General features: G+C 38.2%; 3 protein-coding genes across 17 annotated transcripts in view; 2 read left to right on the forward strand and 1 right to left on the reverse strand.

Moving 5' to 3' along the window:
• The window catches only part of SUPT20H (SPT20 homolog, SAGA complex component), a 46,930-nt gene extending 34,800 nt beyond the window's left edge, over positions 1 to 12,130 (forward strand). For 7 of the 12 annotated variants that reach the window (XM_077158065.1, XM_077158077.1, XM_077158067.1 and 4 more), the window contains 6 exons: positions 480 to 634; positions 2,778 to 2,833; positions 4,511 to 4,648; positions 9,298 to 9,388; positions 10,878 to 10,981; positions 11,824 to 12,130. In XM_077158065.1, the coding sequence (XP_077014180.1) occupies positions 480 to 634; positions 2,778 to 2,833; positions 4,511 to 4,648; positions 9,298 to 9,388; positions 10,878 to 10,981; positions 11,824 to 11,961 (682 nt within the window). In that variant the 3' untranslated portion in view covers positions 11,962 to 12,130. The remainder of the gene's footprint in view (positions 1 to 479; positions 635 to 2,777; positions 2,834 to 4,510; positions 4,649 to 9,297; positions 9,389 to 10,877; positions 10,982 to 11,823) is intronic. The other 5 variants (XM_077158070.1, XM_077158071.1, XM_077158075.1 and 2 more) reach the window with 2 other exon arrangements.
• An 86-nt stretch (positions 12,131 to 12,216) lies between these two features.
• Positions 12,217 to 22,656, reverse strand: EXOSC8 (exosome component 8). Of its 3 annotated transcripts, XM_077158079.1 has the most exons (11): positions 22,520 to 22,650; positions 19,352 to 19,388; positions 19,140 to 19,203; positions 18,418 to 18,491; positions 17,139 to 17,184; positions 15,521 to 15,626; positions 15,387 to 15,432; positions 14,490 to 14,586; positions 13,352 to 13,472; positions 12,780 to 12,886; positions 12,217 to 12,433 (listed from the first exon to the last, which is right to left on the reverse strand). In XM_077158079.1, exons 1-11 carry the CDS (start codon positions 22,645 to 22,647, stop codon positions 12,318 to 12,320), a joined length of 942 nt encoding a protein of 313 aa, XP_077014194.1. In that variant the 5' UTR covers positions 22,648 to 22,650; the 3' UTR covers positions 12,217 to 12,317. The 3 variants fall into 3 exon arrangements, with proteins under 3 accessions (XP_077014194.1, XP_077014193.1, XP_077014195.1); XM_077158078.1 differs by having other exon boundaries at positions 12,217 to 12,886; positions 22,520 to 22,656; XM_077158080.1 differs by lacking the exon at positions 22,520 to 22,650 and adding an exon at positions 21,660 to 22,007 and having other exon boundaries at positions 12,217 to 12,886.
• Positions 22,657 to 23,073: 417 nt separating this feature from the next.
• ALG5 (ALG5 dolichyl-phosphate beta-glucosyltransferase) overlaps positions 23,074 to 26,739 on the forward strand; it is a 49,493-nt gene continuing 45,827 nt past the window's right edge. For both annotated transcript variants that reach the window (XR_013174477.1, XM_077158081.1), the window contains exons 1-2: positions 23,074 to 23,173; positions 26,487 to 26,658. Coding sequence is in view for 1 of the 2 variants with exons in the window: in XM_077158081.1 (XP_077014196.1) it covers positions 23,108 to 23,173; positions 26,487 to 26,658 (238 nt within the window). In the remaining variant the exon portion in view is untranslated. The remainder of the gene's footprint in view (positions 23,174 to 26,486; positions 26,659 to 26,739) is intronic.

Raw genomic sequence — 26,739 nt, forward strand, 5'->3', positions numbered from 1 at the left:
CTTGATGTATTATTTTTTTCTTGTTTTTTTTTTTTTTTTTAGACATGTTCTTACCAGTTTAAATAAATTCTTATGAAATTAAGAACATTGTATCTTACTCCAACTGAATAGTTTAGTTATGGATAACTGCTTCAACATGAATGCTTTAAATTTCAGGTAATTCATCTGTTAGCTGCACTAAGATACTTCACATCTACAGCAGCTTAGATTTAGTTGATCCTCCTTGTTACTATATTCTGATTCCTTGATTAGAGTTTACTCTTCCAAATAATGTATTAAACTTTGATAAATACATAGAACTCAATTTTAGCCAACCGTGCTGTCGTTTTCTAGCATAAAAATGGAACTGATATTTAACTTAGAGAAAGAATAGCTAATTGTGATTGGTAGTTTGTTTGTTTTTAATCTGGGAAATTATGATGTGCCTGATTATTGCTTTCACAGTACAAGTTTAATTCCTTGTTTTTATTCTTCTGCAGTGGAGCCCAGGCTTTGATGAGTGGTTCAAACCCCATGCTGGGCTGTACCCCTGGTGCCATAACTCCTGCAGGAATTAATCTGAGTGGACTTCTTCCCTCAGGAGGTCTGCTCCCAAGTACACTGCCAGGTGCAATGCAGGCACCTTCTCAAGCAGGTCAGAACGTCTGGAGTAATAACCTAAAAAAACTTACATGCATGCTAATGTGTCATTTTAAGAGTATAATGAAAAAGATGTTTAATGTCATTTCATCTCATGAAGGATTAGTTCTCAGGTATTTAATTTTGAGAGCCTTTTAAGTACTGATATTTGGCTTTCACATCTAGTTATCAACTTCGGTGAAGAAGTAAATCTGAAAATTGTATCTTTTCCTTTCACACGTACTGAAGTTAACTCATAGCCTTATTGTTGTCAGTATAGTCATATTCCAGGTAAAATGTATCTTGAAAAAGGACATTGTGCATAATAGGCTGCATTGTATGTCAGTTAAAAGCCTAGATTCTGCCTGAGTTTGAATTCACTGTAATGCAGCTCATTAGCTGACCAAACTTGGGTAAATTACCTTTTTTGCCTCATTTTCTTCATGAGTAAAATGAGCATAATAAGAATTAAGTGAGTACATACTTTTGAGGTACTAAAACTGTGTTGGGTACATGGTAAGCACTCAAAAATATTTGTTATCCTCTGCATCATTGTTAGCTTTATTGTAGTTAATAGAAGTAATCAATAAGAATTACATATACTGAGTAACAGTTCTAACAACTTGTGTTCTTTTTAGTGCTCTTTAAACAAACGTAAGTCAGGGAACAATCAGATTCCTCCTACTGAGGAAAAATTTAACAAAGTTGACATATTAAGAAAAATATATCAGAAGAGAAAGAAATAAAAGAATATAACATTAAACATGTTAATAATGTATTGCTGTTGTTTCCTACTTCTGGTAGTCTTACTCTAATGGATATAAATGTGCCCCCTAGTGGTAGGACCCAAGAAAGGAAATCAGATCTTGAATCCAGAAGCTAACTCCACCAGTTACATATTGTGGCTTCAGTTGCTAACTGTAGGGCTTTGGAGAAATCATTTCATTTTCCCCCCCCTTAAATTTGAGCTTCATCCTCAAAAATCGGAATAAGAATATCTAACTTGGGTTTGGACTTATGAGATACGTGATATGAAAGTGCCTTTGGTAAGCAATAAAGCATCATACAGGTGTCATGTATCTTTCAAGAGAAGTTTTTTTTTTGTATGTGGATAGGCACCAGGAATCAAACCTGGGTCTCCAGCATGGCAGGCGAGAATTCTGCCTGCTGAGCCACCGTGGCCTACCCAAGAGAAGTCTTTTAATGAGAATTTTGTCTGAAAGTAATACTAGTGTTTTCATCTGATTATACTTTTTCAGTCTGTTATACAAGGCTTTGAAACTGTCATGTGCACCTTACTCACCTCTTTTCCTTTTCTTCTTAAAATTATCTGATTAGAGGACTAGATCTATTTTTACTTGGTGCTCAAATTATACTTTTTTTAAATGAGTAAGTATAATACATACTTGAGACTAAGTTCAGCAAACTATGCCTGCAGTCTAAGCAAAGAATGTTTTTCATGTTTTTTAAAGGATTATTTAAAAAAAAAAAAAGAAGACTATGCAACAAAAATCACATGTGACCCAAAGAAAGCTAAAATAATTTATGTTCTGGCCTTTATGGAAAAAGTTACCCAACCACTAGTTTAAGATGTGTTCCATATTGTGTTTACACATTGTTAGAAATAAATTTAGGATTACTAGGATATCATTGCCTGGCTATCAGTTTTGTTCCTTACACATAAAATTCAAAGTTTCTTAGTATTACTAATGTTAGCATCTGTACTTTATAAAAGTAAAAATAGCAGTTCCCACCAATTCTCAGAGATTTATTACCGTATCATGTTCAGCTCTGAGGAGTGTTGAGTCAAAGCCAGCACCTGAGGTGCATTCATTTGGTGCATTATATCTGCTGAGGTGCAGCAGAGATAATGTCAATGTTTGTCACTTTACTCTGTCTAGCCATTGACTTCAGTGCGATAAAGAAGTCCCAGAAGCCAACATATAGGACAAAAGGTGTAGCTGGTGCTCCAAGTCTGCATAAGATCTTAGTATTGTTAAATATTTTAGAAAAACTTTTTGTTTTGAAGGTATTTTTTAAGTATAGAAAGTAAGTAGTTATGCATGAATATTTAAGATGTGTTTATACCAAAGTATAAATTATTTCTATGTGTAATAAAGTTTTAGTTCTCTGTTATAATTGTAAGTTTTATTTAACAGGTGTTCCATTTGGTTTAAAAAATACTTCAAATCTCAGGCCCTTAAATCTACTGCAGGTAAACCTGAAATACTGCTTTTATCAAAGTTCTTATACTTTAATTTTTGTAGCCGTATGTGTTTGTCTGTATCAGCATTTGGAGCTTGGAGTTCTGTGCAGTTGTTATTGCTACATTGACATGAAATCAGTGCATCTTACTCCACTGATGCCTGTACCCCCTGTTATGACAGAAAGGATTCTCACCTCCCAGGGAGAATACTTGCCTACAGTAGCAGTAGTCTGTGTACTCCCAAGACTCAGCAGAGTTTTTTGTGCATACACACATATTCTTTGCTTACAACGGATCTTCTGCTTGAATAGAGATTTTTTAAATAGCCATATATGTTATTTTCCTGAGGAGCATATGGTGAGACTTTTCTTAAACGTGTAATTAGTATCCAAATATTCGTGAAGAGGTAGAAGATGGAGAAATAAGTAAATATTGGGAACCTGCAGTATTGCAATTATTTTGCTAGCTAGGTCCTTTAACTTAAAGGATGGAGTGCGGTGTTAGGCTGTGATTGGAAAAATGGAATTGGTTATCTTCAAAAAGCTTTTAAAAATATAGACGTGACTATAAAGATCGGGAGTTGAGATGACAGCTTTGGATTGTGTAGAAATAACAATGACTGATTAAGCAGACCTGGTATTCAAGAATAATGATCAGGAAATGAAATTAGAACTCTCTTCCCAAGATGTGACTTGTATTTGCAGACTGATCGCAGGACAGTTTACTTGTCCTTTGGACAGGATTGCAGATCACTTTGGTTTATTGGGTTTGTTTATCTTAGGGATCAAGTCTTGGTGTTAAGAGGAGTGGAATTACCTTTAAGCTAATGAGACTTTTCTACATTTATTATTTTGCTGATTAAGGAAGGATGAGTCATCCTGTGCTGTGTCCACATGTACCTACCATGGAATCTGAGCAGGGTGTGGACACCTTTTTTGACCTTCAAACAGAGCTGAGTTCTGTACTTGGCATTTGCCTTGGACTTTCTCCTCAGGACCTCAAAGTGCTTATAATCTCCACCTTTGTTGATTAAAATGGATGAAACATCTGTGTACTGATACATAGGGAAGATACAGTTTTAATTTTTGACCTGGGGTTTTCGTGATGCTTCCTGTCTCTTTTTTTAATACAAATTTGAATTAATTTAGTTTCTGAATGAAAGGACTGTGTTCTCCAAACGTAAATATGGATATCTAATGAACTTTCTTGTAGGCTTCACATTTCCTCACCATGTTATATAGGAATCTGGTTTTGTGGCAAAAAACAAATTTGGAGGGATGATGGATTGTCTTAATATTCGCTTCTGATCATGTCCAGCTATTTCTCACACTTTCTAATGTACTTATTTTTGGGTTGATATATAAGAAGATTTAATATGTAAAATTAAATATGAATAATAATGTAAATTTGGATAGCTAAGTATCTAAGTTGAAGTAGATAACACGTTTTAGAGTATTCAAACATTTAGAAACTCAAGGTAGTAACACTTAATGATTGTTTTAAAATAGATCTCTTTTTTAAAGGGTAGTGTCTTATGTTTTTTTAAATTCAGCTCTCTCCTCAATGTCTGCAACAGTGCCTGACACATAGTAAATTCTCCAAAAATATTTTTGAAATAAAAAAACATATCTCATAAAAACACTATGAAGTTGGCTAATTAATTACTTTTTGTTTACATCCTAATAGCTTCCCGGAGGTTCACTCATTTTTAACACTCTGCAGCAGCAGCAGCAGCAGCAGCAGCAGCAGCAGCTCACTCAGTTTACTCCCCAACAACCACCTCAGCAACCAACGACTTCTAGTCCTCAACAGCCAGGGGAGCAGGTATGTGCCTTCGGGCCCTTCATAAGCTTTTTATCAGAATTTTCAGCATCTTTTTCATATATTCTGAGCATATTCAAGGGCTGTTACTTAACTTGTTTAACAGGCGTTTCTTATACTGTTTATGAAATGTAATAGCTATCAGTTATTGGGTGACTATTTCTAATTTTCAGAACAGCCATACTTAATAGGATGTCGCTTTCATCTTGCATAGTAGGAAACAGATTCCAGTTAAGTAACTTGCTCATGGCCATACAGTGAATGATAGCATGGATTCAAACCCAGGTCTTTCTGACCATATAGCTCATTTATTTTTTTATCCCATCATCATCCCTGTGTCTTCCCAGTATTTTCTTCTGTGGAAAGTCTTGTGCTAAACATTATTGGAATAAATAGGTCCCTATTATGGAGCTTAGGGTAGGAGGTAAACAGACAAAAACAAATACACACTGCCAAGGAGAATGAAATACAGGTCTTACTGCAGTAGTTGTAAAATTAAAATAAAGTAAGAACTATTGCCTTACTGAACCATGGCTTACTGGAATCACCTGGGAAACTGAAAAAACTATTTCCTGGGTCCTACCCCTGGAATTTACTCTTAGCTCACAAATATATGAAATGTTCGCTATCTGTGCTTTTGCCAGAATTTCTCCAGTCAGTTCTTGGTTGGCTAAAGCTCATCTTCTGGTATGTTCATTAGGAAGGGCATACTCAAAACTGTTTCTAATATATGGTACTAGGATAAAAATTAAAAAGGAAAAAAAAAATCCATGAAACTGCACAATACAAACAGTGAACCCTAAGTTAAACTGTGGACTATAGTTAATAGGACAGTAATAAAAATGTCCTTTCATTAGTTGTAACACATGCACCGCACCAGTGGAAGGTGTTAATAATAGGGTAGTATATGGGAGCCCTGTGTTTTATGCATGATTGTTCTGTTCACCCACAACTTCTCTTATTTAAAGAAACATACAAACTTTGTATATCCTTAGCAAATGAAGAATTGCTTGGCTAGTTGTAAAAGCCTTCATTTGTACCTTCTTTAATTTGCTGAAAATGTTGCCCATTGTTTTACTCTGTACGTTTTTCAGAGTTCTCATGCCTATCTTGTAAGTTATTTAAGCATTTAATTGTTCTGTAAGCATTTCGTCTGGAGGCCCTGAGGGTTTGTCTTGATCTTTAAAAGTAATATTTTCGTGAGGATATGTCTCAGAATTGATCTTTTGAGATCTTTCTTGTGGGCCTTTTAACATGCAGCCAGGTCTTTATTTCTGGAACGTTTTGTCGGATTACAGTTTTAATTTGCTTTTCTTTTTCTAGTTTCTTAAGGTGAAAACTCAACTTAAGACCTTTTCTAAAATAAACATTTTGGTTTAAAGTCCCTCTAAATTCTGCTTAAACTGCTTTCTACAAATTTTGACTTGTACTTTCTTTTTCATTCAGTTCACAGTATTTTCTGTTATCCCTCATGAATTCCATTTAGATCCATGGGTTATTTAGGTAGAAGTTAATTAATTTCATAATATTTGGCAACTTTATGTATAACTTTCTATAATCAGTTTCCTTGTTCAGTTCCATCGTGGTCTGAAAAAAATGCACATTTTCAGTTCTTTTTAATTTGTTGGTTTGTTTTATAGCCAAAATATGGCCTGTCTTGGTGAATGTTACATATGTACTTATAAAGAATGTATATCCTGCTGTTAGATGGAGTGTGCCATCAATATTAGATCGAGTTGTTTGATTATGCTCAGTCTTCTATATGCTTACTGGTTTTCTTTCTACAGCTATTAATTTCTGAGAAGAGTGTTGAAGTCTCCAACTAAAACTATTATTTTCTGTTCCTCCTTTCAGTTCTATGAGGTTTTGCTTCATATATTTTGAAGCTCTATTGTTAGGTGCGTACAAATTTAGTGTTGTTTTATATTCTTGATTAATTGACCACTTTATCATTATTAAAGGAGCCTCTTTATCTCTGGTAGTATTTGTTGCTTCTTTCTTTTGATTAGGGTTAACACCTAGTGTATCTTTTTCCATCCTTTAACTTTTAGGCTAGTATTTTTATTTCTTAGTATTTGTATCTCTGATTCAAGGTTAGTCATACCCCCAGCTTGTTTGAGGATATTTAATTCTACTTATGCTGTTGTCTTATAGTTTTCTTTGGTTCTGTGGAGGTTTTTTTGTTAGAGATTTTTTGTATCAGCTGGTTTTTATTTTTTGTTTTTTCCATTTTCTGTTTTTTTTTGTTTTATAGTAACTCTTAAGGAGGGATATGGTCTGTTTTCTATTCCTATTCATTTCACAAATAGGATTCTTATTTTAAGAGTGTCTCTTGTCGGTATGTCTGTTCTGCCCCCTTCTGTACATATTTGTGTGTGGGTGTGTATGTGTGTATGCACGCTGGTGTTTATGAGGAAGGGGAGGAATTAGTATGTCTGGCTTTTCTTTCGTTTCTGTAGGATCATTCATTTTTCCCTCTTGTTTTCTCCTTTCCCTTCACTGCCACGTCTCCAATGAGAATTCCCTATTCTCTTTGGGTCTAAATCGTCCCAGAAACAGTGCTCCTACTACACTGCCACTTTCAAGTACTTAACTGTCATGCATTTTGTTTGTTCTGTTGGCCATAATTTTGACTGTGATTTGTTGCTAATTTTTGCAACTATGAACAATGCAATAAACACTCTTACAGATAAAGTTTTACATTCTAGTGCTTTTATTTCTATGGATGGAGTTGTAGTGGTGATATTGCTGAACTAGAGAAGCTGTGTGTTTTTTTTGCTATGTATTTTTATTACTAGTAGCTGTTACTGGATTGAGTTCTAAGAAGGTTGAAATGATTTGCATATCACCAGTACCTACCCCATTCTTTTCTGTTGCACTCACAGGAGATTGACGTAATTAAATTAATTCGATTTAATCAATTTCTGCCTACGCTTTTCCTTTTCTGACATTACTGTTAAGTCATAGCCAGCCATTACAAAGTAGTCAATTTGAATAAACCATCATTGACTAAGCAAGACAGCTGACTGTGGTTCAGGGAAAGAAATTTCTTTTCTATATTCATAGACGTCTCCTCAAACCAAATATGTTACAACTCTTGAGATATCTGGCTTGTATTTTATAGTGCTGGTGTTATTTTAAAGCGCTCTTTTAGATAGTAACAAAGGATGTCTTTTGCAGAGCAAAGTATTTCATTTTAAAGATGTCTAAGTTAACAACTTTTTCCTTATAGATAGCACTATAGATGATACGTCCTTTTCACCAAGTCTGAAGACTTTCTCCTTTGTTTTCTTCTAAAAGTTTTAAGGTTTACTGTTTAAGTCTATGATCCATTTTCAGTAATTTATATATATATATTTGGGTTTTTTTAAGCAGTTTTATTGAGATACATTCATGCACTGTGCGGTCCATTTTCATATAAGATATGAAACCTAAGTCAAGGTCCATTTTTTTTGCCTATGAACGTCTAATCGTTCCAGCAGTTTCTGTTGAACCAGGCTATCTTTCCTCCATTGAGCTACCTTTGCACCTTAGTGAGAATTTAGTTGGCTGTTCTAATGTGGGTCTGTTTCTGAGCATTGATTAATTTTATCTCTTTCTCTGCCAATGCCACCCAGTCTTGAGCACTATATGCTTTTATAGTGAGTCTTAAAATCAGGTGGTATGATTCCTTTCACTTTCTCCTTTTTTCAAAGTTGTTTTTGCTGTTCTAATTCCTTTGCTTTTCCATGTAAATCTTAGAATCATCTTGTCTGTATTTTCTTTTTTTTTAATTGAGAATCTCCACAGTATCATCACATAGTTGTGTATTTATCACCATGATCATTTTTTAGAGAAATAAAAAGGAAAATGTCTGTATTTTCAAAAAAAAAAAAAAGGCATGCTGTTTTTAATTGAGTTAATTGTACTTAGATCAATTTGAGTAGAATTTGTATTTTTACTATGTTGAGTCTTCTAGTCCATGAACACACGGTTTGTGTTTCCATTCATTATTTCTTTCACCACTGTTGGGTAGTTTTCAGCATATAAATCCTGTCCATGTTTTGTTAACGTTTATACCTGTTTTTCTTTTCTTTACTTTTTCTTTCTTTTGTAAATGTATTTTTTTTTTAAATTTCAGTTTCCACTTGAATTCATTGATAGTTATCTATAGAATTAATTTTTGCATCCTGTAATCTTGCTGAACTCATTTCTAGATTTTTTGGTAGATTTCTTAGTATTTTCTACATAATTATTTGCAAATGAGGACAGTTTTCTTTTTCCTTTACAATCTGTATTTTTAAAAAAATAAAACTTTTCTTACCATGCTGGCTACAAGTTCCAGTACTATATTAGAAAGGGGGTTTTAAGCTCTAAAAAAAATCATTTTCATGAAGATCTATAAAGGCCTTAGGAATTATCAGTATAATATCAAATACTAAATCAATACAGAATCAGTTCTAAAAAATTAAGTTCGATTTTCTTGCTTTCAAAATATGATTTTTCTATGCTAATTTTAAATACCTGTGGAATCTTTTCTTTATATCCTTACAATTCCAAATCTGATGTTGATATTCTGACTTTTCTCATACAAGAAAAAAAATGCTAATTTCTTTTGACCGACTCAGAATTGTTTTTCTTTTACACAGTCATTTTTAATTTTTTTTATGCAGGGTTCTGAACAAGGTTCAACCAGCCACGAACAGGCTGCTGCTGTAATTAACCTCACTGGAGTAGGGAATTTCATGCAGTCCCAGGCAGCTGGTAGGTATCTTCATGACTTCATGTTAAATTTACTAAATGGAAAATATCTCATCTTTTTGTGATCTCACAATTTAATTATTTATTTTCCTTCCCATGTAAGAGTAACTAGGAATAGTAAAGTTGTCTTTAATTTGTGGATAATTAAATCAATTGTCCTGAGATTTTTTTCATTGATTTCTTCAGCAGGTACATAATTAAAAGAGCTTTGGTTTGCATATATTAACAGCAGTTGTAGTCTTTCCTCAGTTTATAGTTTACTGGTAAAATTTTAAACAGTTATTCAGCTTACCAAGGAGTTACCAAAGCATGTTTAAGTTGGCCAGTGGTCATCTTAATATCTTACTCTCCAGTTTTTCAGGGTTTTGAAACTACATTATTCTAGACGTATCCATACTCTTGTCTCATTCTGCAAGCCTATAGTTGCATAAAATAAGTCTTAATAAATAAATTTTAATGGTTCATTAGCATAATTTTTGTAAACCACTTTTATCATTTGTCAAAAAATAAAATTGAACTAAACGGTTGGTCAAAGCTTCTGGCAATAAGTTGTGACCCAAAGGTTTTTACCTTAAATGAAAATTGTCAACTAAAGGCGGTATTTCCTACTTTACATCTAATTAAAATGATTTGATGGAGCATGTTAACATTTTAAGTTATCCCGGCGGGCTCAATGATACCTTTAGATTCCAATACAACTGACAGTATCTGAATTTAGAAGTCCTTTAGGATAGTATAATCAAGGTCTTTGTTTTAGAAATAATTACTTCTTAAATAAAGTCCTAATTTAAAGTTAGTCAATTTACAAATGGAAATTTGTAACTATATTCCATGTTTTAAATTACCTAACGTAACTTTAGTGTCATTTATTGGAAATAACTCTGGACTGAGAAAATGTTCCTAGTTCCAGACTTGCCAGCAAGTACCTGAATAACTGTCAGTCACTCAGACTATCTGGACCTTAAATTTTCTCATATGCACAATAAGGGGGTTGGACCTGCTTATAGTAGTCCCACTTAGCTAAAAACTAATGATGTATACTTTCTCTGCAACCTTTGTTAATTGTGTTATTGATGTCCACTGCAATGTCTTGTTTGAAGGACTTGTCTACTAGTTCTGTTCTTATAGTAGTTTGGATTTCTCCCATCCCTTTTGCCCCACTTCATTGGTTATATTTAAAAACATTGTGCTGCATTTTGCATGGTGAAGGAGCACCTTGCAGGGATAGCACCAGTGTTGAGTGTTATTGAGATGCAGGAGAAGGAGAGGCACAGTGTTTTGGTACACATGCACTCCCTTTCCTTCTCCCATGCAGAAGTTCCTCAACTAACAGGAGACTGTACTAAATTTATTCTGAAACGTCTGTGATTTGATACTTAAGATTAATCATACTGATAACTTTCCTATTATTTCATTTTCTGTGTTGTCCTTTTCTAACCCTGGTCGCCTTCAAACTTTCTGACTGGCCTGCTCTCCCTTCTCCTCTCTGTAGTGCTGTCTCAGCTTGGCTCTGCCGAGAACAGACCTGAGCAAAGCCTCCCTCAGCAGAGACTCCAGCTCTCCTCTGCCTTTCAACAGCAGCAGCAACAGATCCAAGTAATCCAGCAACTTCACTCTGGTTACAGTGTTTAAAATACTCAGCTCCAAAAATACCACAAAAGACTTTGCTTTAGCATCATTCTACTGTCCTTTAAAACTAAACAGTGATTGGTAAATATAGGGAATTTTATTTAGAAATCTGGTATCTTAGCTGGTCAACATGGAGCACTGAATATATTTTGTACATTTGACTCATACTCCTCTGAATTTAAAATCTTTTCATGAAGTGCTGGTGGCACATTACCAAACACACTTTTCTAGATTCCACTATATTTGCAAGAGATTGTTCTGAGTATCAGTTGTTAACTTTTTAACATCATACTGCAGAAAAAGGCAAGTATACCAGTGTTCCTATTAGTAAATGTGATCTTTTTTTTTTTTTGGCATGGGCAGGCTCTGGCAGTTGAACCCGGGTCTCCAGCTCGGCGGTCGCGAATCCTTGCCACTGAGCCATCATTGCACCACCCATGATACCTTTAGGAAAATGTTATTCCATTATTTCAGCAAGTAAAATTAGCATATTAAAGCTGACGTTTGATATTTAGGTGGTTTTAAGATTCAACAGAATGGTAACTGAAGTTGCTGAGTTACTGCAATGTAAACTGGCAGGGCAAAGTAACAAATAATTTTGAGAAGTTTGCCAAGAATCATTTCCCAAGCCCTCAGCAGGCTTCTGTGCCACTGATGCTGTTTGACTGTGCATTGTCTCAGTGTGGTATAGTCCTTTTTATCTTGGTGCTTTCTCCCTTTCATTTTTGTTTTCATCACTCTCAGGAAAAGCATTTTACATCCTTGCCTGCGATTAACATAACATGATGTTTTTTCCCTCCCTTTGGCAGCAGTTGCGATTCTTGCAGCATCAAATGGCTATGGCAGCAGCAGCAGCACAAACAGCTCAGCTACATCGTCATCGGCATACAGGCAGCCAGTCAAAAAGTAAAATGAAGAGAGGCACGTCAACCACTCCTAAATTCTGAGTTGTACTTTTTCTCTTTAAACACAAGAGCATTGAATCAAGGGTTTCTGAGTTTTTACTTTTTGTTTTTTAAAAATGTTTCAGTATTTTACATTGCTAGATGTACAGACTTTATACAGAAGCACAACCCTACGATTTTTGAAATAAAAACAGGGAAATGGTTTAAGGAACTAGAGTTGGTTTGCCTACATTGCTTTTAAAAATGGTTTCACTGTATATAATACATACGGAAGTGATCTGAGAACTACTAGAAACATCTTTCAGAAGAATATAGTTTTAATATTTATTTAGTATAAAAGATTTGTGCACAGTGTAACAAATACAATTTTTGCAAATCTGTTTTGAAAATGTGGTGGTTTATTTGGGTTTCATACTCTGAATTACTTCATCCATCAGTTTTTTCACTTCTCTATGTCTTGTAACTGCTCGGCTCATACAGTCCTGAAGTTTAGCTCCAGTCAGCCCACTTCCACCTGAAAAATTAATCACAGTACCAATCTGTTCAATCTCTCAGTTACCTTACTTTGTAAAAGATCAATGTCATGTCATTTTAAAAAAAAGGATAATGTATAGTAGTAGCATGGGAACTTGTTCAAAATGCAAGTTCTTAGATTTTAATGAGACTTAGAGATACATGCCAAAGTTTAAGAACCACTGATAAACAACATAAAACAATACAAAAGTAAGGAATCTGAGGTAGCAACAGAACTCCAGAAAGCTTCTTCAGGTAAATGGTGTGACCTTCCCCATGGGCCTTCCTAACGGAGACGCTCCTGTGCACGTCCACCTGCATGTCCTGGGGCCTGAGGTGGAACCTGCCTGGTTTGTGAAGACAACACAGTCTGCCCTCTTCATCCATTACTACCGTTAAGGTCCCAGTGGCCAAATGTTCCTCCTCTCCAGTAGGGTCGACTATGAGTAAAGTGCTGTTAAAGAATAAAAAGTGTAATTTATCAGTCCATGGAACACGTTGTTTTCAAAAAATAATACAAACTTACACTTGCATTTCTGTTTAATCTGTTGACCTCAGATAAAAGAACTGGAACAGAACCAACAGGAAATGAGAAAAGTTGGTAGCAACTTGAAATTCTACAATTTTTAAGAATCTTTGCCTTCAATTTGTGACTATATTAAAACCCTTGGCAAACAACTAATAGTAGCTTCCAGTAAATCTTTAGTGAAAGTATTGAAGATTAACAGTCCACAGAAATAAAGAAACCAAGGTAAAGTGGGGTGAGCAGAGAACTGCTCCTCCACATCAGGACTCCTGCATATGCAGAGGTCAGCAGGTCGTGCAGGGCCAGCGGGTGAGATGCAGGTGCGGAGGCACCGGGGGCTGAAGAGCATAGAGCACCTTAGGTACAAAGTTCTGTACACGGCTGATGACTTACTCATCAAATATGGCAAAGGACGTTGCAACCGGATGAGTTTTAATATCCAAATGGCTTTTCTTCTTTAAATTAACTTCTGCTAAGGCAGTTTCTTCATTTATAGTAACTTCAGGCAACTGTACTAAAAAAGACACATGTGGATTCAGTCACTGCAGTGTCAGTAATAGACATGATTATTAATTCACTTTGCCCCTCTAAACTTGTCCAGAAGCATTCTTCCATCTAGAACAATAAAAATATAGTAGAAGCAAATAATGTTTTTCAGAACATCTGACCTACCTTCTTAGTGCTTACTTTAAAAAAAGTTTAAGTCAAAATGAGCATTAATAGTTTATAAAACATTTAGGTATTCTCTATGTCAAGGACTGTTTTAACCACTTTCATGTCTTCACTACTTCATTTAATCAGCTATACTCCTATAAAGTAGGTGCTGCCATCCCCATTTTACAGAGAATGAAGAGCCAGAATCAAACTTTAGTCCCTGCTGTAATGCTGGCTACATTCCCTAACTCCAGTTGGTGCCTCAAACTTAGCAATGTAATGGTGGAAACATGCGTAAGTCACTGAAATCCATAACTAATCAGCCTAACTAGACTTTTTAACTAAGAAACTTTTTAAGATTTCAGAGGAAATCTGTGGCCCCACTGTTGAAACAACAGAACCCATGCCACTCCTTTTCACAATATTACATGTAACAAAAACTTTGGACAAAAACTTCAGAATCTCTACCAACCACCTTCACTGTAGTTAAACTCTTCTCCCCATATTAAACCTCTGAAGAAGACTACAGTCCAAGCCCAAATGGAGGAGGATAGCCACTGAGGAAACACTCTTAAAAGCTGTCCAGTTAGAGAACATAAAATTCTAAGTATATTTGAAAAATTATGTTAGTATCATGGTCATTTTGAAACATACATGAATGATAGCCAAAACTCAGCAAAAACCTCTAAAAATTTATAGGGCAGGCCATGGTAGCTCAGCAGGCAGAGTTCTCGCCTGCCAAGGAGACCCGGGTTCATTTCCTGGTGCCTGACCATGCCAAAAGAAAAAAAAATAGAGTAAATGCACACAACTTTCACAAAGCATAAAGCCAAAATTCTGACCCATTAGAAGAAATCCTTTTATTCAGGTTGCTTACCATCTTTTAAAGCAGCTAACAATGCAAAGGTACAGGCATCTAAAATGTTTCCATCATAGTCGAGGCAAATGAGATCACAGTATAGAACCCAAACGAGCTAAAATAAAATAAATTTACACAAAAACAATTAAAGCCTTTGGATGAGTACAACAAGCTATTTGCTTAGCTTTACAAAAGAACCACAGAACCTCTAGTTAGACAAGCAATATAACCTTCAAAGCCAAAAACCTTAAAGAATACTTTTCCTTTCTTTACAAAAGAAAACCAAAACAAAGTACTGGATAGGTGGGAAAACTGGGTTTTGACTCCCAAGCTAACAAGGAACCATTTTCTCTCAGGGGGGAGAGGGCAATGATGTAGCAGAATTTCCCTATCTGTTGCTAGGTTAGCAGGTGAGAAAAATGTTTTTGAAAGCCCCAAGCTAAAACTCAGAATATAACTTTTCTGTAGAAACCACAATACATGAAATGTTTAGGTTTTACAGTGCTAATCTGTTTATAATCAAATAAGAAAAGCCTCTTCAGCTACTAATTAACATAGTTCTAAACTTTCAGACTTTTGGAATTTACTTTGTAAACCTTAAACATGTTAGCACAAACAAATTAATCTGCCATTGGGAATAAAAGTGACTTCATTATTCTCTGTAAAAGTTAATGAAATATAAAAATGACCTCAGTTTGAGGTAGCTCCTCAAACTATTAATTGAAATTTTTTTATGAACTACATAGTTCATTTAGATAATCAGAGTAATATTTTTAACTGAATTCCATCTATAAATGAAACATCCATATTTTAAGCTTACAATGTCCTGTTCATTTGTTTAATTTCCTTTTTCACTTCCCCCCCCAAAAACACTTCAAAATTAATAAAAGCTCATTGTTTCTTTACTCCTCTTACCTTTCCTTGAGTAATGCATAAGTCCTCTTTCTGAATTATCTGTGAACTTGATTTAATGACAAAGACACAGTAAATGAAAGGTTAAAAACTATCTGAAAATGACTGATAATCAAGTTTTATCATAATGGTCTTACTTTTCAATGACATCTGCGATGAACTGGCTAGCCACTTGGGCCTCTTCGCCAGGAGGTCCAGATCGAAATCTCGAAGAACACAGTGGTGGGAGATCCACGTTGGGAACTGAAAAACATTACAGCTGTGAACTAAAATTCTACCTCATGGCTTATTTAAGTATAAAGACAATCACCAGTGCTTACAAAGGCAGCTGTGGACACAGATTCCTTTCCAAGTGGGAATCACTAACATTTCAATCATATTCTTTTTTTGGTCTTCCTCAGATTCCCTAAGCTTAGATAAAATGAAATTGAATTTTTTCCAACTTTTATTTTTTCAAACAATATTTAAAAAAAAAAGCAAGCATCTATACTAGATCTCATTCCTCTGAAACCTTCACAAACCTTTTCGATCTCAATCTCTCAAACTATCTCAATCTTTAGCAGAAGCAGCCAGTATATATTCACACCCAGCTTTTTTTTGAATTTTTTAAATGTTGGATCCTACCATGAAGACACACAGTCCAAGACAAAAAAAAAATGCAGTGGTATGAAAGAATCTTCCATGAAAGAAAAGTTTGCAATGACAGCTCTTTGCCTAAAAGAGTCTGCTTTTTAGTTGATGATGTCTAAGTGTATAAACTGATAACTGAATGAGAAACCATAATGCTTCTATATACAAAAAGCCAATGGTGACTGACAGCTTTCCCCACGATGAGGAACAAGACAAGGAGACCCACTGCGTTCAGCACTGCACTGGGAAGTTCTAGCCAGAGCAATAAGGCAAGAAATAAAAGGCATGCATATTGGAAAGGAAGAAGTGAGTCAATGGTAGATTAAAATGTTAAGCATACTACCCTACAAATAAAATTTTGCTTCTCTATTCCTTGTGTAACAAGATTGATAAAGGTTAAATTTACAAAATTGTGCATCTTGCTATTATGCTGCCTTTTCTGTTAACTCATATACAGAAACTTGTCTGAATTATCTGCTTTATTCTGATATATTCATGAATCTTAGTGTGCTGGTTTGAAACTGTCATATACACCAGAAAAGCTATGTTCTTATAAGCCTTACTCAAAACAGATCTTTTTGACTGTTTCCATGGGGATGTGACCCACCCAATTGTGGGTGGTAAATTTTGATTAGCTGGTTTCCATGGAGATGTCTCCACCTACTTAAGGTGGCGTTGCTTACTGGAGTCCTCTAAGAGGGAACCATTTTGGAAACTGCTGACAGAACCCACATAGTCAGAGAACTTTGGAGATGCAGAAAGAAAATGGCCCGAGGGAGGCCTTATGAAATGAAGAGATAAAGCTAGCAGATGTTGCCATGTGCCTTCCCAACTGAGAAAGAAACCCTGAACTTCATCAGGCGTTTCTTCAGAGCTGAGGTATAATCCTCTGGATGCCTTAGTTTAGACATCTCTATGGCCTCAGAATTACAAACTTGCAAGTTAATTCCTTTTAAAAGCTGTTCCATTTCTGGTCGGTTGTATTCTGGCAGCTTCAGCAAACTAAAACACTTAGGGATAATTCTCTTCTTTGACTTAAAAACTTAACTACTAGGATTTAACTACAATATTAGTATTAAATGTGTTAAAGTATTTTTGTTAAAATTATGTAATCATTTAACTTACCAACATATCCTTTATCAGGGGCATCTGCTGGTGGTGCTGCAAATTCCTATAAAAGCAAACAAACGTTTTCTAAGAAAGAAGCTACTAAACAACTGGGAAGACAGTCCAGCAGTCAGCTGTGTCAGGCCCTAAAGACCATCCTAGTTCAGCACCCCATTCTCAGGACCTTCTGTGCTTGGGGAGTTGTGCCAAAGGCTCTGGGGACATGAGCTCCAATCCCCACGACAGGCTCTACCAGGTAAGATGGCGTACAGTGTAGGCCCCTCAGCGCTGCTTATCATTAGTACCTGGGGGCCCTTCCCGACATGGACTGGGCTTCTCCCCCACCCTCTCAACTACTGATGCAGCAGTACTGATAACCAGTTTAGGAGCTGCTGGCAGAACCCCAAGAGGAAAAACCCTGGAATCACTAACCCAGTTCAAATTTTAGCCCCACACTTACTGTTTGAGACCTGGGGTAAGTTATTCAACCTCTAACCTTCAATTTCCTCTTCTCTAAAAATGGGGAGAAAACTGTGCCTACTCCAAGGGACTGTTAGGAGGGTGAAAGGAGATCATGAAAGCTGAGTTCCTAGAAAGAAACTTGACAAAGCACTCAAATGTTACTGTTAGAAATCACCACAGTTTTGAGGAGAAATCTGAACCTCGGTTAAGGAATCTTGAGTGTGTTATTGCTAGAAAAAGCACAGACTTTGGAGTCGGACTTATGCTTAAGTTCTATTTATGAGCCTGTTGTAAATGGCCAAATTACCGAACTTCATCTGTCAAAGAGAAGAGATGGAGAGGGAGCACTTCAAATGACTGTGCTTGAGGACTTAAGTGAACGCAAGGAGCCTGGAACCCGGCAGGCCCTCCACGAATTGGGGCTACTGCTCATGGCTGTCTTCTGAACAACTGCCATCAATAGATAGTACCAAAATCATCCTTAATTTCTCAAATGACACAACAAATTTATTTTAAAATTAAGGATTTAAAAAATATTGTTTCAGTACATTTCATGGATGCTCAGAATTATAACTGAGTCATAAAACTTTGTTGTATTATTTAACACTGCTAATTGAAAGCTCTTTGGAAATGAGAACTACTGAAAAACTGACACCTAAATACTCTAATAAACATGCAGCACTGGGCGGGCCACGGTGGCTCAGCAGGCAGAGTTCTCGCCTGCCATGCCAGAGACCAGGCTTCAATTCCCAGTGCCTGCCCATGCAAAAACAAACAAAAAAACATGCAGCACTAATTCAATAACTCAAATTTCAGCAAGGCAGATTAAACCTACCGCTTTGATTCCACATATTACTGTAGTATTTCCCAGCTTCACTAAAGCAGAACCATCTGCAGTACTAATCGAACCTGAAAAGACGGGGATTTAGGTAAAATGAAAAATTCATTTAAAGAAAAAAAAACAGCTACAGAATTACATATAATAAGTGTGAGCTTTAATTTTCTGCATGTAATTTTAGCTTTACATACATATGTAGTCTAACCTGCTTATGAAAACTTTTCCCTGGCTCAGGAATCATTGATGTAAAAATGGTAAAACTTTAAAATTATTATTTTAATAATTACTTCTCTCTCTTTGAATTAATCACTTTCCATTCACAGTCACAGGACAATTGGACAGTTGAAATCTCATGATGAAATCATTCAGATTTCCTTAGACATAGTCAAATTTGGCTGAAATACCAGCCAAATTTTTAAATGGCTCATAGGCTAGAAGCAATGTCCTCATGTTGAAACTGGAAAATTTCATATTTTCATGAAGATAATTTAAATGGTCAGAAAAACACGCCATTATGGTTTTGGCAAAGAATAGGAAAACACTTTACAGTTGTTTTAAAATAAAAAATGAAGAACATATCAACTGAGAGGATAGCAGATTAAACACAAAAGTGTAAAAACAAAATTCTTTACTAGCATACAAAGTTCTACTAAAACACTATTTTAAAGTCTGATTAAAGGAACTTCAACATCCTATTTTAGAACTCAAAATACACTCACCTATGTTGACAGTGGTGGTTCTGAATTCACCAAGTTCTCTTCCATCAGGACGGCAGTTCTCTTTCTAAATAAATGGTCATTTGTATGAAAATTTTCAGTCAGATAAAACTCATTAAAACACAGTAGTTCAAATGAATTAATCTGAATTACTTGAAATACGAAAAGCATATGATATTGCTATCCAAAGTCATAAAATGTATATATTTACGCACCAAAAATCTCCTGTAATACTCCAGAGGTTCCACAGTTCTAAAACACAGGAGGTGAAAACATATCTGAGGTGAGTAAATGAATTTTAACATAAATCCAGAAACAGGCAAAGATCTTAAAGGTCTCCTGATACAGCCTAAATCTCCAAAATTTGCATGTTTCTTTCAGAAATTCTGGTATCTGAAAAGTCAAACCCTTAAGCAATTATACTATTGGAGATGAAAGTTCTTTGGCACCTTTAAAAGGGGTTAATCCGGGTGTTAAAACAATTCTCGCTATATTTAATAGGAAAACATCAGTACCACAGCAATAGCACAGGTAAATAATGGGGTAATGGACAAAAGTTAAGGTTTAGATTTCCTATTTGGTGAGGGTGTGTTTATTGGTTTTCTTTCTCTTGGGAACAATGAAATCATCTAAAATTGAGAGTGTGGATGGACTGTGGACTTTGGACACTATACAACAAGCCCAGTAAATGCAGGTGGCTGAATGATGCGCTGACTGAGTATACTGGCGAACGATGATGGTGTATACATATGATCGAATATTGTGCTGCTACAACAAGGAATGAAGTCGTGAGGCATACAACGATGTGAATTAACCTGTGGGACATTTGGGGGGGCAAAATAAGCCAAAATGAAGGAACAATTATTGTATGGTCTCCTTCAGAAAATGCTTAGGAGAAAACAGGGTCCTAGACTGTAAGCTCTTACAGCAGACACATTTAGTCTGGAGTGGTAATTATTATTTCTGGATTTTGAAAGGCTGTTTTATATATCTATAACCTGATATTTACAGATAAGAATGAAGTTGATCAGGTCAGGATTAAGATAATTCAGAACACAGGGGTAAGGAAGACATTGTCTATATTTTAGAACTGCACCTACTCTTTAAGACCAAAGGTAGAAAGGTTTATCTTGTCTGGAATCTAAATTTTCTGTAGTCATCACCTAACTCAACCTGTCTGGATGGCTCATTTGAACAACTGAAACACAGCCCAGAATAAGAATGAGGGACTTTAATCCTGTACAGTTTAATGTAATGCCTGGGTACATCCTAGAGTATAATAAGATATTCAAAAAGTATTGGCAAAGTCCCCTGAGGAATGGAAGATAAAATATGGAACTATTAAACTTTACCATCAGGGAAACCCTGATACTGTGTCAAACATTAGGGACACCCAAATCAATAGGCCAAGCTCTTGATTTTGAGGCTCACTCCTGTGAAGCTTATGTAGGTAACAGAGAAACCCAGACTACCTATAGGCATGCCTAACGGTTACTTCCGGAGGACCTCTTTTGTTGCTCAGATGTGGCCTCAGTCTTTTTAAATCCAATTCTGCAAGTGAGATCATTGCCTTCCCCCCTACATGGGACATGACATTCAGGGGTGAACGTCTCCCTGGCAACATGGGAGAGGACTCCCAGGGATGAGTCCTGCCCTGGCACTGTAGGATCAACAATTCCATCCTGACCAAAAGGGGAAAAAGAAGTGTAACAAAGTATCAGTGGCAGAGAGAGTTCAAATAGAGTCCAGAGGATACTCTGGAGGTTACTCTTACCCAAGCATCAATTAGACATTGCTACCTACAGTAACCTGCCAACCCCCAACCAAAAACATTCCAGCCAATCCTAAAGAACACCTAGGGCATTGTATGAGATCCTACAAGGGTTCCATGCACTAGGGTAACTTTCCAGAAACCTACAACCTCCAGATCAGTCCCTGGACCAGGTAAGTCCTGAAACCTAGCCCAGTCTCTCCAGAACATCAGATAGTTCCATTTCCCTACCCCATATTACTGACAGCCCCTTTCAACATGAAAAAGTTAGAATGGCCATAGCCCAAATGCCCCTAAAGAGTGGGACAGAAAGATCAAAGGTGATAGTGGAGTTATACAGAGAAGGTAGGGTTTAACATTCAAATATGATTGCTGAACCATTAAACTGATATTTTAGTCTCCAGTATCTTAGAACAGCTAGAAGTAAAACCTAAAACTATGGAATTAAAACCCATACCAAACTCTGAAAACTGTTCTACAACTAATTGTGGTGCTGCGTTTTGAAATTCTTTTGTACGTATGTCATTTTTCACACAAAAAAGTTGCTTGTGATGGTAAAAAAAAAAAATTTATTCCTTCTAGCCTCCTACATTCTGAAGAGGATGGTACAGAAACTCATGACAAACTGTGGGATCTGTCCTGTAACTACTTACCGAAGAGTGCTCTGATAATTATTGCTTTTTTCTTTCTTTGCTTTGTATATATGTTATACCATACAATTAAAAAAAAGTTGAAAAAAAAGTCACTCTAACCTGGCAAGCATATCTTCGTTGCACTCTCCTGTAACCCACCTATCACGCTCAGCTGGAGAGTACGTCCTTGTTGCACTCTCCGGTACCTGACCTCTGTCACTCTCTGCCTGGGGAGCACGTCCTCATCGCTCCTGTAACACACCCGTCACTCACGGCTGGGGAGCACGTCTTTAGGGCACTCTCCTGTACCTGACCATTGTCACTCTCTGCCTGGGGAGCACGACCTCATCACACTCTCCTCCTCGCATCAGCGCGCACCACAGGCACCGACCAGGGCGCGCCAGCAGCAGGCGCGCCGCAAGCAGACACCGGCGCTTTTACTACCTCGGCGCGGAAGGTGTCTTTAGAGTCGTCATGACTTGACATGCCAGGAGTACCTTAAATCGACTAGATCCTAACATCGAAGCTGGTTTACTAGAAAGTGCATTTATCCCTAGACCACGAATTTCCCGAATTTATGCTCAAGATGACTGCAGTTCAGCATAACTGGTTTCTTCTGGAATCCTATCTCCTACTCCACTTAAAAACACTACTCCGGAGTCCACAGGCCGCAACGAACGGTCACAAACGCGGTTTTTTTGTCTGCTTTTTTTTTTTTTTTTTTTTTTTAGAAAAACCTTCCAGCTGAGGCAGGCTCCTTTCGGGGAGCGGCAGAGGGGCGGCGCGGGCCTCAGAAGGCCAACTCCCCGGTCGCGGCGCCGGGGCTGCGCGGTCAGCTCCACGCCCACAGACGCTCGCGGCGAGGCCTGCTCCAAGGCAGGGAAACCTACCACAGCTAGGAAGCTAAGGGAGGCGGCCACCCGAACACAGCGCCGCACCTACCAGGGAAGATAACACCGCCCGCGGCAGCTCACACTCACTTGAAGCCCGCCGCCATCTTCACGCCCGCGCGCATGTGCGAGTGCTGTCTGCGCCACTCACGCCCGTGCCACTCACGCCCGTGCGCATGTGCAAGCGCTGGGGTCGCCATCTTCCCGCCCGCGCGCATGTGCAGACACCGGCACCGCCTCTGCCAAGAACTGCCCCTCGCCCCGCGCCCGGGCCCAGACACGCCGCACTTGGGCCCCCCCCCCCAGGGGCCCGGCTGCGGTAGACTTGGAAGTTCGTGTGAGTGCGTTTCAGAGCAACAAATGTTCAGTCTGTGCGTGTCTCAAATACAGCACGGAAACACATATTTTTAAAGGTTATTTGTTGTTGCTCTGAAGCTTAAATCTAAGTGGGCCTCAGTGTTTTTACTAAACCTGGCACCTTCCTGGGGGAGCGCCCGCCTCCTGCCCATCTGAGTGTCACCCTCAGCGCCGCCATTCCCCTCAAGTGGTTTGTGCTTTGCCCTCCTCGCCGCGCGGTGGCGCTGTGGCGCTGTGGCGAGCGGGACGCGCGGCGTCTATGGGCGTGGGCAGGATGCGCGGTGGCGCTTCCGCGCGTGCGCGGCGCTCGGGGCTGGGAACATGGCGCCGCTCTTGCTGCAGCTAGCGGTTTTTGGTGCGGCCCTGGCGGTGGTCGCGCTCATACTGGTGAGGCGCGGGCTCCCGCGGCGTCCCTTCCCTTCTCCGGGTCTACCTCAAGCCTGGTCCCAGAACTGCCGCTCAGTTCTTCGGGTCTTTACCCCCTTGAGGGCTCCGTCTCAATGGGCTTCGGGGCGCACCCCCATTCCGCTCTCCAAGTGCCCACCTCAAAGCCCCCGACCCCCGGCTCACCCGCGCTGTCGGCCGCGGCGTCCTGGGACGCCTCACGCCTGCTTCCGCTGTGCTTGGGCCCTGCGGGTCAGGGCTGCGTCCCCAGGCACAGTAGTGCGAGTGGTGACGAGGCAGTGGCGGGAGCCGCCTATCAGAGGCTGGCGCAGGTCGCTTGCCCCAGGCGCGCTCGGGCACCTGGCCGCGTCGCGTCCCCGGAGTCTGGACTCCCTACTTTACCGCCTCCTTGATGGAATCCAGACCCCGATTTCTTTTGACATTGCTGTGGAAACACACAAATATTTTAAGCCCTTACTGACCCATAATTGGTAGAAAGGTTGACACGTGAATTTTTCCGGTATAACTTGGATGAGCGTGCCATCTGGTTGGCAAACGGAGAGAATCGTGTCTTTCTTGACTTTGGGGTGAGCAGCTTTTGCAGCACTGTCTACAGGCCCTTCTATGCTCTGCCCAGAGGATTGGTAAACTTAAAGCTCACCAAGTGTAAACTATTCGGAAAGAGAAAAAAACTATGCTCCTGCCCTGTGGGCAAGAAAGGAGTCCTCTCTTTCCAGTAGTAGTGGTTTTTGTTTTTTGTTTTTGTTTTTCACCGATTTGAGCAAGTCACGTTTTTGGTGATAGAGAATTTGACACAGTTCTGGGTTGAAACTGCCTTACATAGACTGCCTTGCAAAGATTTCAACTGTGCGTTATGATGTTGTATGAGAATATTTGACCCCATTTGTCTGCGCTGATAATAAGAACTATCATTTATTGAGAACTTACAATATGTTTGGTATTGTACTGTTTAATAGGGATTACCTCATTTAATCTTAAAGCAATACTGTGACATAAATGTTATGGTTAGCTTCATTTTACTGGCTGGAAAGATAAAGTCATGTGTTCAAATGTCCCAAAGCTAGTGAAACTTAGTCCTTTTAAATGCCAGAGCAGAACATCTTTTTTTTAAAAAAGGCAACAAAAAGCTAATCTTTCAAATATAGTCACCTTATATATATATGTATATATATATATATATATATGCTTCCTCCCCAACCCTCTTCCCTTCTGAATTATTTTGCAACATATCGCAGACACTATAAGGTTTTATCTGTAAATGCTCAGTAGTCTTCTCTAAACGAGACTACAGCAGTGTTATACAGGTTAAAAAAAAATTAACCATCATTCTGTAATTTCAAATGTCAGTCAGTTGCCATGTCATCACTTGTCTTGTGTATGTCTAGGTGTAATTAATTACAGTCAGCATTTAAAAGAGGTCCACTGTTCTGCTTGATTGACAAGTCTTCAGTCTTTTAAGATAGTTTTCTTGTTCTCTTTGATTTTTTTTTTTTTTTTTTTTTGGCAGGGGCAGACTCTGGGAATCGAACCCAGGTCTCCAGCATGGCAGTGAGAACTCTGCCACTGAGTCACTGTTGCCCACCCCTCTTTGATTTTTTAAAATCTGTTTTTATTGATAAATGTGACTATTACTCATGTGGAACTTCTCACAATCTTGATTTTGCTCATTGCATTTTCTTGATGCCATTTAGCATCCTCTTCTGTCCCCTGAATTGGTAGCTAGTTGTTCAATTGCATGTTTGATTTTTTTAACCAAGAAAAGCATGTGAATGATAGTGAATACTTCCTCCTGTAGCACATCAGGAGGCAGGCGATGTCTGGTTGTCTCTGGTGTTAAGGTTGATCAATGTTAAGGTTGTCTCCTGATCCACCAATTATAAAATTTGTCATCCAGCTAATGGTTTTAGCCATCATTGATGAACATTATCTAAATCTGTTATTTCATTAAGGTTGCCAAGTAGAATATCTTAATTGTATCATTCCTTCTTCATTTATTAGCTTGAATTCTATAACCAAAACCTTTTTCTCCTCAACCATTCAGTTCCTATGAAATATATAGTTCATACATAAAAGATAGCTTTAAAATAATGAGATGGTTCCTGGGTATCTTACGAAGGTGACCAATTTTTATTTTTAGTGTTATCATCGACTCATGGTTTTAAATAATTTTCACTGGTTTTGATCTATTACAGTCTTTCTTTTTGATGTTCAAATCCTCCTATCCCATGCCAGCGAGAGCCCCTTCAAGTTGTACTTCTGGCATGGCCTTGTCACTGCCAACAACTTCTTTGTTTTCCATGACAGGCTCTTCCAGTACGGTGCATTTCCTGCACAGACCCAAGTCACCCTCTCTTTAGGAACACCTTGTGGGAAGTTGCATCTCGAAACCACAGTCAGGAGTAGGGGTGCAGGGCAGGACCCTTCACCCTAATCTGGGTGCTACCTCATGCTCACATTAATCAGAAGCAAATTCAGTGTCAGTCCATACCCAGTGGGATATTATAAAACACCATCAAATTATACATGAGTAGCATTCAAGAATTGGTATAGTGGTTGTTTTGAAAGCAGAAGTGTACCAATAGAAGCAATGTTACTCAGAGTGGTTTATTTCCAGAGGTCACTCCCAAGTGCATATGGAAGGGAGCTATATTGCTAGGGTAGGGAGCTATAATGTTAGTAGTGCAGAGAACCTACACATTTAATGCTTTACTCAAGAAAATGCTGTATTCTGAGTTCAAATTTGGGATGAGTACCAGGACTATATCCTAAAGCATTACAAATCCATACTGTGGGGGCCAAGAGATCTTGGCTTTATACATTGGGTGTATCCCATCCTGGGTGAGAGGACAGCCCCACCTGACATGTTCCACATGCTGAATGCACTTGTCCTCTGTCACATACAGGCCCAAGTAGGGATCATCCTCACCATTTGTGTGCTACACATAGGACTGGGTCCCCTGAGAGTTGACTCGACTTCCTGTTGTGACTGTTCCCTATTTGATCTGGGATGGCAAAGCCCTGAGAGGCTTGGGTAGTGGTAGGTGGGAAGAAACAGAGCCTCCTGCACCATTAGTGCCCCAGCAGCTATCTGGGAGAAAAGGACAGTCATCAGTTCATAAGACTTACTCACTGTCTTCCAATTTTGGAGTTAGTTCCAGACCCTTTTTAATGGATTAAAAACAGAAAACAAGTATTTCCCCCCCCCAAAAAAAAATTAAGTAAACAGTGTACTTACTATAACATATCAAATGTTATAGTCAGTGTAATGATTTATTTTTTACATGTCTATATTTAGATATCCTTTGTTGCATTTGTAACTGCTACGAAAATGCCACACCTTCATCAACATGAAGAGGAAAAGTTCTTCTTAAATGCCAAAGGCCAGAAGGAAACATTACCCAGCATATGGAACTCGCCTAGCAAACAACTCTCTGTTGTCGTGCCCTCCTATAATGAAGAAGAACGGTGTAAGCATGAGTTGAATTTTTGGTAAGGGGTAACTTGGGAAGGAAAAGGAAATTTGAAGGGTTTGACTTTAGCATCCTTGT

The sequence above is a fragment of the Tamandua tetradactyla genome, chromosome 4, assembly GCF_023851605.1.
Source record: "Tamandua tetradactyla isolate mTamTet1 chromosome 4, mTamTet1.pri, whole genome shotgun sequence".
Taxonomy (NCBI): Eukaryota; Metazoa; Chordata; class Mammalia; order Pilosa; family Myrmecophagidae; genus Tamandua; species Tamandua tetradactyla.